Source organism: Ursus arctos, unplaced genomic scaffold (assembly GCF_023065955.2).
Source record: "Ursus arctos isolate Adak ecotype North America unplaced genomic scaffold, UrsArc2.0 scaffold_26, whole genome shotgun sequence".
In the NCBI taxonomy this organism is placed as follows: domain Eukaryota; kingdom Metazoa; phylum Chordata; class Mammalia; order Carnivora; family Ursidae; genus Ursus; species Ursus arctos.
In genome coordinates this window covers 9,646,210-9,662,180 of record NW_026622941.1, presented here as the reverse complement: position 1 = coordinate 9,662,180, position 15,971 = coordinate 9,646,210, and the positions used below count along the sequence as shown (strand labels likewise).

General features: G+C 35.0%; 1 protein-coding gene across 1 annotated transcript; it reads right to left on the bottom strand.

Annotated features, from left to right (window-relative positions):
• Positions 1–442: 442 nt before the first annotated feature.
• On the bottom strand, positions 443–15,023 carry LOC113257907 (killer cell lectin-like receptor subfamily F member 1). Its single transcript, XM_026502473.4, has 6 exons — positions 13,285–15,023; positions 6,959–7,057; positions 5,746–5,901; positions 2,607–2,746; positions 1,539–1,651; positions 443–1,031 (listed from the first exon to the last, which is right to left on the bottom strand). Exons 1-6 carry the CDS (start codon positions 13,367–13,369, stop codon positions 914–916), a joined length of 711 nt encoding a protein of 236 aa, XP_026358258.1. The 5' UTR covers positions 13,370–15,023; the 3' UTR covers positions 443–913.
• Between the last annotated feature and the right edge of the window lie 948 nt (positions 15,024–15,971).

The window sequence follows — 15,971 nt, the reverse complement described above, 5'->3', positions numbered from 1 at the left end:
GAATGCTTCTAGATGGAAGGTGATTAAGGAGACATAATAACTAAACGCAGAAGATGATTCTGAGCCAGATCTTTTACTCTAGAGACAACTGGCAAAACTTAAAGAGAGTCTGAGAATTAGATGGTAGCACTGTGTCAATGCTAGTTTGTTAATTTTGATCATTTAATTGTGATTAAGTAGGGGATATTTTGTAGGAAATATACACAGAAGTATCCAATGATACTTGAAATTTTATAATAAAATGTATCAATCTGGCAAGTAATTCCCAAGAGATTCAGGAAAAAGGAAAGTGCTTTTGCTCTGCACCTGTAATCTTATAAATTCATGCTAGTTTCTAAAGTTAGATTAACGTTGTATAAAATCTAAAGCAAACAACATATTTAATGCTTTTGAGTCATAAATCCAGTTTTAAGGTTTGTATCAAAGAAATAAAAGGTACTACTTTTTAAAAAGATATTCAGAATGTTTATTGCAGTGTCATTTACAGTAGAAAAAACTTGAGAATAAAGCTAATGTTCATCAACAAAGCAGTAAAAAAGTATATAAATCCACACTATAACGCAACTCAGAATTATATGAAATTTGCATAGGATATTGTTACAAATTAAACAAGCACAATACAGAAAAGCAGATACAATCTGATCACATTTGTTTAAAATGAAAATGAATAAAAATCCTGAGTATGAATGCATGGACTCACACTGGATTATATTGCCACATAAAACACAGAAAGGGCATATTTTAGATTGTTTATATGGTGTACTCTAAGGTTAGGACCAATGCAGATGGTGGAGGGAAAATGGAGAAGACATTTTGCTGTTTAATTGCAGTTCTATTTTTTTAATTGTCGTTTTAAATTCTTACTCCTTAAGATTAATATTAGAACCTAGTTGGAAAAAATTTTGATCATTGATTATTGGTTGATTGATTGGCAAATCCATTTGAAAACACTGCTGCAGGTTTCAGAATAAATTTTGTTTTCCTTGGTGGCAGCACAGCTATTTTCTTTAGCTGGTCCTTTTATGAAAAATCTGTAGAGGAAGGCATAAATACATTGTTAATCATTGTTGCTGAAGACATCCATTGGTATTTTCAGCTAATACCCTCTCTTAATTAAAAGGCTGCTCAGATTTCAGGGCATTTTTAAATCCTTTGATTCACTAAAAGTTACAGTATGTGTGTAACTTAAACTTACTCTCTGTGATTGGCACAGAGACCCCAGAGAGTCTGTTAGAAAAGACAGAGCTAAGAGTAAATATGTGTCCATATCCCTGTTCTAGTCTTCTTTCCATTGTTCTATATGGTGTAGTCTTTAAACAATAAATGCTCTATGATTACTGTTTTCAAATCTTTTTGCTTTGAAAACAAAACCAAAATATCCATGAGCACTCCAGTGAACATTAAATCGATTTTCATCCTTTTAAATTCCTAAGTATCGAAAATTATTTCAGAGTTGGTTTTGGTGGACTTCGAGGTACTTTATGAAGATAAGTTCTACAATAGACAGTAAATCAGACAGCGTTTTTGGAAAGACTCACGTCTTTGAATCTAATGGAGAACCATCCACCCAGGTCCATGTCCTCTTCAGGGATGTAAAGTTAAGCCCAATCCACACGTAGTTTGTTTGTTTTAGGTTTTTCTGTATAAAAGCCTAAAAAGTGAGTAACAAGCAACTAAGTGAACAGAATATTTTAATAATGTAGACATACTAATTAAGATTTAGAATTTTATTGGACGATTAGCATTCTACATGAACATTCTTATACTAATCAATTCGTACTTATTTATATACACTATATATTCATTACATATATACACATACATATATATCGCTTGCAAATTGAATACAAGTATTCAGCCCAGGACTAGCATGAGTCAAGTGAGGCACTGGATTGAGCACAAAATTTAGGAGGTGTCAAAAACTCAGTAATCAAGATAAATGATATTTTAATGGAAGAGTGGGAAGAAATTTGAGAAAAGCCATTTTTTTAAAAAAAACATTGTATTTATTTATTTATTTAAGGGAGACTGAGAGAGAAAGAAAGAGTGTGTGAGTGAGGGGAGGGGCAGAGGGGGAAGGAGAGAGGGAATCCCAAGCACACTCTGTGCTGAGTGCAGAGCTGATAGGGGGTTTGATGTCAGGACCCTGAGATCACAACCCTGAGATCATGACCTGAGCTGAAATCAAGAGTTGGAAGCTTAACTGCCTGAGCCACTCAGGTGCCCTTGAGGGAAGCCATTTTTTTCATTTTGTATATTTTTTTAATTCAAGTAATTAACATATAATGTATTAGTTTCAAAGGTAGAGTTTAGTGATTAGTCACTTTCATATAACACCCAGTGCTCATTAATGCCCATCACCTGGTTACCCCATCCTCCCACCCACCACACCTCTAGTTACCCTCAGTTTGTTTCCTATAGTTAAGAGTCTCTTATGGTTTGTCTCTGTCCCTGATTTCATCTTTTTTCATTTTTCCCACCCTTCCCCTATAATCTCTGTTTCTTAAATTCCACATATGAGTGAAATCATATGATAATTGTCTTGAGGAAAACTATTTTACACTGCACAGAGACTGATGCCATAACCCTGACACTAAACCATTTACCATTTCAGATTGGTCCTGAATGATTGGTAGATGAGATTTTCTTCCCAAACAATATCCATAACTGTCACTCCAACTTTTCATCTCATTAGAGAACCAATAACACTTTTTTTGATATTTGAGCCATTCCGATGGGCACAACCCTATAGGGAAATGGAGGAAACAAAGAAAATTAAGTTACACGTGTATCTCTGAAAATTGAATACTTCGAGAGTGGAGCTGTACTATAAAATCACTCACAACAAAGTGTTCAGATTTACAAGATGTCTAAATTACAAATGATTATTCATGGAAATTAAGAAATTAATTTAGTAAGATGAAGCAAAACTTAGACAAAAGGGGATTTCTTTTTCTTGTCCAGATCTAATGTAATTACTAAAATAAGATGAACCATTTAAGCTATAAATTACATTAACATTACTTGTAAGATTAAATATTATTTATACCATTCTCTTAGAATTTACTCATATAAAGCTTTAAGACTTCTCTCCTTTTTTATGTGCATAAATCTAAATAATATTGAGAATAATACTTTTTCAGTTTCTATATAATTACAAGTTCAAGTTTTTTAATTTTCTTAAATTAAATTATACTAAGGTCTTCAATTGGAAATTTACCCCAAAGATACAGATGTAGTGAAGAGAAGGGCCATATGCACCCCCAATGTTCATAGCAGCATTGTCCACAATAGCTAAATCATGCAAGGAGCCAAGATGCCCTTCAACAGAAGACTGGATTAAGAGGATGTGGTCCATATATAAAATGGAATATTACTCAGCTATCAAAAAGAACGATTTCTCAACATTTGCTGCAACATGGACGGCACTGGAGGAGATAATGCTAAGTGAAATAAGTCAAGCAGAGAAAGACAATTATCACATGGTTTCACTCATTTATGGAACATAAGAAGTAGGAAGATCAGTAGGAGAAGAAAGGGATAAAGAAAGGGGGGGTAATCAGAAGGGGGAATGAAGCATGAGAGATTATGGACTCTGGGAAACAAACTGAGGGCTTCAGAGGGGAGGGGGTGGGGGAATGGGACAGGCTGGTGATGGGTAGTAAGGAGGGCACGTATTGCATGGTGCACTGGGTGTTACACGCAACTAATGAATCATCGAACTTTACATCAAAAACCAGGGATGTACTGTATGGTGACTAACAAACATAATAAAAAAAATACTATTATTAAAAAAAATATCTGAGACTTCGACATAATAATAAGAGAAAGTGAATTGTATGAATAAATATGAGTTCAAGTCAGTATAACTTTCCAAACTTAATGGCCGTTAAAATCTCCTTTCTTTATTGAAGTAAAATTCATGTGACATAAATTCACCATTTCAATCACTTTAAAGTGCAAATGCCATGGATTTTATTACACCCACAGTGTGCAAACATAACTACTATCTAATTACAAAATATTTTTATCACCCCAAAATTAAACCCTATAAACATTAAGCAGCCATTATCCATTCTCCCCATCCCATTATGTTTCAACATTGGAAAATGTCAATCTTCAAAATTTATTCTTCTTTTTCAAGATTGTGTTTGCTATTCAGGATTTTTTAAAGTTCACATGAATTTTAAGATCACCTTGTCCATTTCCACAGAAAAAGATCATTGGAATTTTGATAGGAATTTCTTTGAATCTGCAGATCACTTTGACTAGTATTGCCATCTTAAATGAATTGTGGATTTATACAAACAGAGGAATATTATTCAGTCATAAGATGCTGATATACGACACAACATGGATGAACCTTGAAAACATTCTGCTAAGTGACAGAGGCAAGACACAAAAAGTGAATATTGTATGATTCCATTATATGAAAGTCCAAAATAGGTAAATCCACAGAGACAGAAAGCAGATTAGTGGTTGCTAAAGGGTGGGGGAGAGGGAATGGGGAATTGCTTCCTGGGAATAGGATTTCTTTTTGGGTGATGAAAATGTTTTTGAGCTAAGTAGCTATAGTCATTGCACATTCAAATATCCTAATGCCATTAAATTGTTTTATTTTAAATGATTAACTTGATGTTTGTGGATATTTCCTCAATTAAAAAAGAAGGAAAAGGTAATAGGAAATTAATATCTTACAGCTTGATATACAGTATTTAGACTGACTTTAATGAAAGTTTAATAGTGTCTTTATGATTCCATGTTTACCTATCTTAGGTCTGTAAAATTTCCATTATAATACCCAACATAATGATGGATTAGCTACTCGTTGTCTAAAATATCTGTTAAAATTACAGTATTTCAATTAGTTTGGGACTTGTACATGTAAAACGGATAGATAATCCAAAAGAAAAGAGTATCAGTAAGTAAACCATAGTATATATGACATTTTGATATGCGATAAAGAGAACACCACAAACTAGTGGGTTAGAGAAAATCATTTATTTATTTATTTATTTATTTATTTATTTATTTAGAGTTGGGGGGGGAGCAAAGAGAGATGGAGAGAGAGAAACTACAGCAGACCCCCCGCTGAGTACAGAACCCTACTTGGGGCTTGATCCCAGGACCTCAAGATTATGACCTGAACTGAAAGAAAAAGTTCGATGCCTAGCTAACTGAGCCATCCAGGTGTCCCTAGAGAAAATCTTTTGATAAATAGTTATAAAATAAATTAATCTGCACATTTCTCACATATACTATAAAACAAATGTTGAAGGCCCAAAAAATTAAGCACTTTAAACTAAAACAAAATTGGAAGTAGAAGGGACAGTTTTCCAAAATTTTGTATAATTGGAAGTTATAAGCATAACATCACAATGAATCATTCATTATGTATAATTACTTTAATTCATTTTGTATTTCAAAACAGAATAAATAGGAGACAAAAAATAGTTATTTACATACTGCCTTATAACCACAATTAACTTTCCATATTTATGTGTTTCAATTTGGTTTTAAATTCCTGAAGGAAAGAGCCTCTTTTTTATGTTCTTTCCACTGATACTATCTTCCCACTGCAAAAAGAGTCATAAACTATATATATGTATGAAGTTTTGAATGAAAAGTAGATTGATATCAAATCTTTATTTGTTAATGTAATCTGCGTAGCTGTTAAACAGGATTTTTCAAACGTAGAAAGCCAAAAGAATTAAAACCATTATAGGCCAAAGTCTTGAGGGATACCTGTATGGTCTGTAGCTTTTGAACCACAGTGGCTTGTGTCTTTATTACTTATATTTCCTCTTGTGCCACTGCTCATTTTCAGATTTCCAATATCATCATGTTGGGTGATATTTGAATTCTTTGCTTCTTGGCATTTTAGCAATATTCCCTGAGAAACTTAAAAACAGAATTATTTTAATGTTAGGTAAATATCTTCTCCCTGTGCAGTGTTTCAGATGCAAATTCTTTGGAATGAGGTTGGAATAAGAAACAACTGAAGGAATAACTAGAAATGTCTTTCTTATTTTCATGTTTACTTAATTAAAAATAATTTCAAATATTACATAATTAATTCACGTATAGAATACTTATTTGTCGAGGAATGATTCTGTGCCAGGCATTGAGCTACGAACTGGTGACACAATGGTAAAAAAAGCAAAATTCTTGCTCTAAGGAGTATACATGCCCTTTCCATGCTTTCTTAGTGTCATGCTTTGCTGAAACCTATGACACTGTGCTTAGCTCGTTCTACCATAATTACTTATTTAAAATCTATTTCTTTCATTAGAGATTTCTCACCAGGATTATTCATCTTTTGGTTTTTTGGTTTTGAGGGCTTTTTTTGATGTCAGAAATCTGTAGTAATGCTTGGGGTATAGTAGTATATAGTATAAACTAAATACAATCTTTAATACAACATGTAAAAATTTCCAAGAAAAATCATGGAATTCTATTTGTGCACAGGTTTCTAAGAAATCCAAAAATGTGGTTTCCCAATACACATCACACACACACACACACACACACACACACACACACACACACACACACTTTCTTCCTTTTAGCTTGTATGCCATCTGAGAACAAGATACTTACCTGATTTGACTATATGGAGTATAATATACATAGTAGCTTCTTATTAAGACTTTGTTAACAAAAAATGAACAAATGAATGAATGAATATGAAAAGAGTCGTAAGAAAATAGCAACATTTTCCATATATATTTTTTTAATTTTATTTATTTATTCGACAGAGATAGAGACAGCCAGCGAGAGAGAGAACCCAAGCAGGGGGAGTGGGAGAGGAAGAAGCAGGCTCATAGCAGAGGAGCCTGATGTGGGGCTCGATCCCAGCGTTCTGGGATCACGCCCTGAGCCGAAGGCAGACGCTTAACTGCTGTGCCACCCAGGCGCCCCCATTTTCCATACTTTTATTTAAGATCTTTTAACTTACCCAATAAAGACAGGGAGATCAAAGTCAAAACGAGTATACCATTTACTGTTCCAGATATCCCCAATAAGATTTTATACCAGTGCAACATCACAGAACAATCTGAGAAATTAATCACAGGAATTAGCTCAGAAAAGTACATTTCCAAGAAGTGAAAGCAACTGTAATAATAAGATTGCATATAATATTGGGTTTGAATTTTAAAGGGTACAAGGCAATTGAAAGCTTAAAACCTAAATAAATAGAAAAATACATACGTATTTTATTTAGCAATGGTAACACTGCATGTGGAGAGCTATGATGCCTGTTATATTGAATCTTAAGAAATTGCTAATATTTGACATAAACGACTAGTGAGATAAATAATTTTAATATATACACCTAATAATTCCCCAAGCATGCATGTGAATGCACACAGACATGCTCATGTGCACTTACAGATGCACACATATATATCCACACAAATATACACTAATTAATAATTTGCTTTAATGTAATATTCACAAGTCATTCAATCTACTTCACTTACTAAGGATGTAATACAAATAAGAACTAAATATGACTCCTTATGCCTTCTATTTTAACCTAAAAAAATCCTAAAATCTTTTCTAACCAATGTAATAATGATGTTTCAGCTTCTCATTAGATGGCAAACTCTTTAAGAGTGATGACTTATTTTTCATATGCCTACATTAGAGATAAGATGTGCATTCAGTGATGGCTATTAATGAGCAAACTGATATCATAATACAGAAAGTAAATAGTCTCACCCAGGGCCTCAAGTATATATGTTGCTATTTTTCTCAATGTCATTAAAAAGGTTTTAGGTTGGTGGACATTAGGGTGTGGAATTGTACAAGTAATTAGTTTATACTGAATAAATAAACATCTATATTTTCCATAATAGTTTATGTCATCAATGATTATTTTTATAAATGCATCACAATAATAAGGAGCCACTCTCCATAACTATGATTATCCTTAGAGGTCAGTCAATAAATTGAGTTATTAATACTGAAATTTGTGTTCCAAATACGCTTTAAACCTGTGGGAATAAAAAAAACACACACGTGCTTTTGAAGATGCTAAGCTCTGTCAAGAAAAGGCATAATAAACCATATAAATCAGTATGTCAGAGAAATAGTACACAGTTTTTATCTTATAATATTGACAAAGATCATAAAATAAGATTTATTATAATTCAATTAATGGATACCCTGCATTTCTCGGATTATTTTCTAATATTTTGATATAATAAAATTTATAATCAATACATTCAGAGTATTCAGCACATGTAAAAAAATGCCATTCATTTAAAAAAATCAAACACATGATTATCAGAAAACATTAGGAGAAAGGGTGTGGAAGCCTTTTCAAATTCAATTCAGACTCAATTATCTCTCCTAAGTATCATGAATTGAGCTTCACAGTACGAATTTGAGGCATATGAAGGCTTACAATTTTGGAGGAAATAACATTTTCATTACCCTGTGTTTTCTCCTATAGAGAAGCTGTAGAGAACTCTCCTGTACAGAATTTAACTTACAAGTCTTTTTTTTTTTTTAAGATTTTATTTATTTATTTGACAGAGATAGAGACAGCCAGCAAGAGAGGGAACACAAGCAAGGGGAGTGGGAGAGGAAGAAGCAGGCTCGTAGCGGAAGAGCCTGACGTGGGGCTCGATCCCAGAACGCTGGGACCACGCCCTGAGCCGAAGGCAGACACTTAACCGCTGTGCCACCCAGGCGCCCCACAAGTCTTTTAACAGCAGGAAATAAAAATAAAAATAATTTAAAAACAAAAAGCCCTACAATCAGTCACTCCTAAGTGTCCATACAAAAATCTTAAATATACTATTCGTAGCCAAAACATACCTTGACCATGGTGGGTTTATTCTAGGAATACAAGGGTTGTTCAATAGTCAGAAATTAATTTTATCTTATTAATAAAGCTAGAGAGGAATGTATCATCATCCCAATAGATGGAAAAAGTGCAATCGATTAAATTCAACAACTTTATGCTAGAAAATAAAGCAGGAATTGATGGATACTTGTTCAATACGCACAACAGCTTTTTTGTCTGATTAAGTTAACTGAAAAATGCTGGAAGTTTTCCACAAAAGTTTGGGGAAAAATTAGCTCTAGTATAAAGGTTAAAAGAAAATATTCTTAAAAGTAACTATAGGGGCACCTGGGTGGCACAGCGGTTAAGCATCTGCCTTCGGCTCAGGGCGTGATCCCGGTGTTATGGGATCGAGCCCCACATCAGGCTCCTCCGCTATGAGCCTGCTTCTTCCTCTCCTACTCCCCCTGCTTGTGTTCCCTCTCTTGTTGGCTGTCTCTCTCTCTGTCAAATAAATAAAATCTTTAAAAAAAAAAGTAACTATAGATACAATACTTTGCTAATGAATACACAATATAAAAAGAGGCAAATTGTGACATCAAAATATAAAAGGCAGGCATTAAAAAGGTAGAGTTTTTGTATGCAATTGAAGTTAAGTTGTTATCAGTGTAAAATACACTATTATAGCTATAAGATGTTTTATATAAGCCTCACGGTAACCACAAAACAAAGCCTACAGCAGATGTACGAAATAAAAGAAAAAGGAATAGAAGCATATCACTATGAAAAGTCAATTCACAAAGGAAGGCAGGAAGAGGAGAAAGGAATAAGGGAATTACAAAACAGCCGAATAACAGGTAATAAGATGGCATTAGTAAGTCTTCTCATATGAAGAATTATTCTAATTCTAAATGGATTCAATACTCTTTAAAAATCTTTAAAAATACATGGAGTGGCTGGACAGATTAAAAAGACAAAACAGGACACAACAAGATGCTGCATACAAGAGACTCAATCCTCTTTAAGGATACAGGTGGGCTCAAAGAGAAGAGATAGAAAAGATACTCCATGTAAATGGAAACTAAAAAGAGAGCAGAAGTAGCTAGACGTATATAAGACAATGTAGAGGTTAAGTCAAAAACTGTAACAAGAGACAAAGGTTATTATGTAATGATAAAGGGGTCAATTTATCAAGAGGATATAATAATCATAAATCTATATGCACCCAACATCAAAGGAGCTAAATACATTAAACAAATATTAACAGATGGTGAAAGAACAGGGGACTTCAATATCTCATATTAAACAATGCACAGATCACCCAAATAATCACTACAAAAATCTGGGACTTGAGGGGCACCTGGGTGGCTCAGTAGGTTAAGCGCCTGCCTTCGGCTCAGGTCACGATCCCAGGGTCCTAGGATCGAGCCCCGCATCCAGCTCCCTCTGTCTGCTGCTCCCCCTGCTTGTGCTCTCTCTCTCTGTGTCAAATAAATAAATAAAATCTTAAAAAAAAAAATCTGGGACTTGAACTATTACTTCAGACCAAATGGACCTGACATACACAGAACATTCCATCCAACAACAGCAGAATACACATTCTTCTCAAATGCACACAGAACATTCTCCAGGATAGATCATAAGATAGGTTACAAAACAAGGTCATGGCAAATTTAAGAAGACTGAAGTCATCCCAAAGATTTTTTTTCCAATGACAATAGTATGAAACTACAAATCAAGACAGAAGGATAACTGGAGAATTTACAAATATGTCAAATAAAGCAACACACTCCTGAACAGCTAACAAATCAAAGAAGAAACCAAAATGGAAATTTTAAAAAAATCTTGAAACAAAGAAACATGAAAATACAACATAAAACTTATGGGTTGCAGCAAAAACACTTCTAAGAGAGAACTTTATAGCCATAGATAACTACATTTATATTAAAAGAAAGATCTCAAATAAACCATCTAAATTTAAACCTCAAGGAATGAGAAAAAAGAACAGACTAGAGGGAGAAAATATTTGAAAATTATATAACTATCTGATAAATGGTCAACTTCCAAAATATGTAAGGAACTCATACAACTCACACAATTCAATTAGAAAAAAAAATCTTATTTAAAAATGGGCAGAGGATCTGAACAGATTTCCAAAGAAGACCTACCAATGGCCAAGTATGTGAAAAGTTGTTCAACATCTCTAATCATCCAGGAAATGCAAAGAAAACCATAATGAGCTATCACTTCACGCCTGTCAGAACGGCTACAATCAAAAAGAGATAACAGGTCTTGGTGAAGGTGCGGAGAACTTTGAACCCTTGCACACTGTTGTGAAAATGTAAGATGGTGCAGTCACTATGGAAGACAGTATGGCAGTCCCTCAAACAATTAAAAATAGGGCTACCATATGATCCAGCAATCGCATTTCTGGCTATATCCAGAAGAATTGAAATCAGTATTTCAAAAAGAAGTTTGCACTCATGTTCATTGTGGCATAGAATGGTACAATCCTGTGGAGGGATTTTGGGGGGGAAACTAGCAAAATTATATAAGCATCCAGCAACCTCTCTTCTAGGAATACATCCCAGTGACACATTGGCAATATATGAAAAGACATACGTGCAAGGCATTGCAATGCTATTTATAACAGGGATATAACAGAAAAAGAAAGCAAACATCTTAAGTGTCCAGGAATGGAACTCGTTGAATGAACTATGGTACATCCACTTAATAGAGAAATATTAGGCTGTTTTATTCAAGGATTAAAGTGTGTGGGAGGGAGAGAGCAGGGCAAAAGCAACAAGACAGAAGCTGGATCTTTGGGAGTGGAGATCTTTGGAAGTACCTTGGTATATAGGTTTGACTTTGAAAATATATATCAATGTTTTAAATAATTATAAAGTGATTCTAATTATATAATTGGCATGACATATAATTATGATTGCAGAGTATGTATACTTACACATACTAAGTAAGTCAAAATGGAAAAAAAAAAAGTGATCCCTAAAAATAAAATGGAATATGAAGTCAAAGGCCCTGACTCATACAGAAGTATTTCAAGCAATTTTATTTTATTATTTTTAATTTTTTTTAAAAGATTTTATTTATCTATTTGAGAGAGAGAGAGCATGCACATGCATAAGCAGGTGGGAAGACGCAGAGTGAGAGGGAGAAGCAGCCACCCTGCTGAGAAGGGAGCTTGACTTGGGGCGGGGGGGGGGGGGGCTTGATCCCAGGACCCTGAAATAGTGACCTGAGCTGAAGGTGGACGCTTAACCGACTGAGCCACCCACGCGCCCCTCAAGCAATTTTAAAATGTAATTTGTGCTGCCTAATGGAATATATCCTAAGGTCAAAAAAACCCTGCAAAGATATTTCAATCTACTTTAAGTAACTATATTATTAATAATTCTATTTCTATAGTGATTCTGAAGATTTAGATAGTGGCAAAAAATGTAATTTTTTATTTTCATTAGCACCAAGACATGAGAAAAAAAATACAAATATATAAGTTAAGGAAAAGCCCTGTGTATAATGACGGCTAAAATGGTCAATTAGATTTAAATGTATGTCATACCACCAGCTTTAGTAAATATTAGCAAACTTTATTGTTAACAAAGGATACATTGGTAAGGGATGGATGTTAGTTACGCCACTTAAATAGCTAGAACTTGCACATTTATTATTTGTAACCTCCTGAGCTCCTTTCCTGGCCAAAACACATTTTGGTTTCAGAGTGGCATCTACACACTGAGTGTGAAAAAAAGTTTGCACAGAAGAGCCATTACATGTTGTGGTCTTTCAGGTTAGTATCTCTATTTTCCAAAACAAAATTTTCCACCTGGTGAAAAACATATTTTAAAGGTTTTGACACGCTGAATTAAAAACTAGTACTAAAGATGCCATTTTTATGAATGATAAGGAGGTTGATGACTGGCACTAAATATTCATTTTAACTTTATTAATTTTAACTGATTATGTATTTTTCCTGCGAATGTCCTTAGGAAATTATATGACACAAAATGTTACTTTAAAGGCAAATAATTGGGGGCGCCTGGGTGGCTCAGTCGGTTATGCATCTGCCTTCATCTCAGGTCATGATCCCAGGATCCTGGGATCGAGCCCCAATTTGGACTCCCCGCTCAGCGGGGAGCCTTCCTCTCCCTCTCCTTCTGCCTGATGCTCCCCCTGCTTGTGCTCTCTCTCTCTCCATCAAATAAATAAATAAAATCATTAAACAATAAAATAAAGTAAAATAAGCAAATAATTGTTAGCCCTCGCCTTGATAAACGTGAGAGAGACAGAGAGACAGAAAGACAAGACAGAGACAGAGAAAAGCAACAAAAAATAAAACAGTCCAAGAACAGTAAAGAACAGAATACTGGAAATTACTGTCCACATTCATATTCATATTAATATTAACCCATATTAAATCCATACTCATATTAACTTACACCAATTTAAAAAAAAACTGAATTCCATACCTTTAAATTTAAGTTGGGATGTTTGGCTAGAACTCCTTTTTTTCAATTGTAAATTCAATGTCATGTATCTTTCTTCATCTTGCATCTTCAACTTGGGTGAATATAGGTGTGTATACGTGTACGTTTTGTTTTTTTTAAGTATGATATATAGTAAGAAAAATAATGTCTGCTGTTAATCAGAACTAGTCCTCAAATTGTCCACTCACAATACAAACAAGGGTGCAGAGTTTCATCTACTGGTGAAAACCTCAGAGGAAATGTTTTCTTTTTTAAAAAATTTTTTTTCTCATGACCTAGATAACACATGATTTCTCAACTGTCCACCACATATTGAATTTAATATCACATGTAGTTCTTTAAAAAATGTTTCCTGGTTAACCCATAAAGTCAGAGAAATGGAAATTATTCTCCTTTTAGAGTTGAGTTATATAGTACACAGGTGTCTTTTGATGTAGCCAAAATACGTGAATTTTCAATTACACTTCCTAATATAATGATATTTGATTTAATATAATCGCTTGCAATTACCTAACAGTTAAATTTCCTGATCCTAAAACAACATTGATTACAAATCATGCTAATAATTTGATAATATAATTTGAAAAAAAAACTGGCAATTTTTGGCATTCTAAAGACATCCTACATACAAAAAAAAAAAATTGGGAGGGCGGGGGAAATGGGAAAGAAACCATATTTTTCAATTACCTTTTCTCGTATTTGAAGAGAATGCCCAATATTCATGAGACAGACCAGAAATTTCAGGGTTTTTTTTTTTCTCTCAGCTTTAGTGAAGTCTACTTTATACACCATAAAATTCACTCATTGTAAGCACACAATTAGCTGATTTGTAGCAAATAAACAGATGTGTGCAAGCACCACCCAAATCCAGTTTTGGAACTTTCCTATAACTCTAAAAAGTTCCCTCAAGGCCAATCTAAAAAGAGTAATATAATTCTGGAAATACTAATTTTATAAGTTGAGAGAAAGTTTAAAGGTTTGACACATAAATCCCAAATCTTTGGCCATTGCAGCAAATCGAGAACAGAAACCGAAAGCTTTCCACCAGAAGACTTCACTGATGAGGCAAGAGACTGAGGAAAGAGAGCTTAGGGCAGTCACCCCTGCCTGGAGCACGGCCAGTCCTGCTCTCAAGAGGGGGCCTGGGCCCATTACCCCAACTCGCATCTCATTCCTCTGCTTTCCTGCCCCCAAATCAGGAAGTGGAGGCCACAGGGCAAGTTTGTCTCCACAGGTCAACCTTCCAGGGCAAAGAATGAGCTGGAGAAGGTGGACGGGCAGAGCTGGAGGGGCAAAATCAGCTTTTTGAATTTAGTAGTGATTTAGTGATAATTACATTTGGTATTTTCACAGTTACAGTAGCACAACTTTGGCTAAAACTTCCTGCTATGTTCCTGCTATACATTTCGCACCAAGAGTCTTCAACTTTTGATGTATTTATCAATAATTGGGTGGACAAAGTGACCTATCCTGTGGATGTCAGTCAGCCTCTTTCCTCGGACATCCTGGAACTTATTAAATGGGCACCTGTAAAATGATCCAGGGCAGTAAGGATGGAAGTTATAAATATTGAAATAATAAGGCCCTCCCACATTGTGCCTGATTTTGCTAAAACCTCTGCCGAATGCCCAACCTGTTACCAGCAGAGACCAAAGGAGAGCACAGCTTCCGAGGGAAACCGACCAACCTCCTGATGGCAGACCTATTACTTACTCATCCTTCCTCATGCACTGGGTAGTGCTCTGTGTTCGTAGGAACAATCACATACTTTAGAAGTAGATCTGATCTCTCTACCTGCAATGCTCCCACGAGCATCACCATTCACAGAGTTACAGAATGTCTTCTTTGTTGTCATGATTTTCCGCACATCCTTGCATTTGACACTTTGCAGCAAGTTCGGTCATCAGTTCACGCCTGGAGAATTTACTTATCCATGAGCAGCCTGCGGGGCAGGATGCTGAAATGACTTTCTGAAGGCACACTAGTGACACCAGCTGGTGCTATCGACAGAGTGTACAGGTCTGTGAATCCAAACATGAATCAAAACACTGACTCTCGGAGTGTTTGGAGTGTTTGACTGCACTCAGTGCATGAGCTCTCCAAGTTGTGTGCCAGCTACAAATTCGTTACATTAATTGAAGCATTCTTCAAATGTGGGACATGATGGGCCCAAAGACAATACATCTGGCATATAGCAAATGATCTCTCCCAATGAACGACAGCTAACCTGAGTGAAACTTCTTTCGTGCAGGTCGGTATTACGGTAGATTCTGTCAAATATCTCCATGGACACCACATATACTAGATCATGAGTGTTTTTCAAACACATTAGTGTAAAACTCCCAAGGATATGAGGTCATTCTGGTATGACTTGTCTACTTATTCGTACGATACACATGACTATTTACTAAGACTTGGCAAACTATTTTTTTTAATAATTCACTCTGACCGTCGTTGCCCAAAGCTCTCAGCTGCAAAACTATCTGATACATTTTGTCTTATCTCTTGCAGAGAACTTGTTTCATGTCTATATGTTCGTGAATGTTCCGTTTTCCCTTCTGCTGCTGGTTTGTAATTTTGTTCCTTTGTGGTCAGAAAAGACACTTCGTATGCTTTTAGTCTTAAATGTTGTAAGATCTGTTTTTGACCTAACATGTAATCTATCCTGG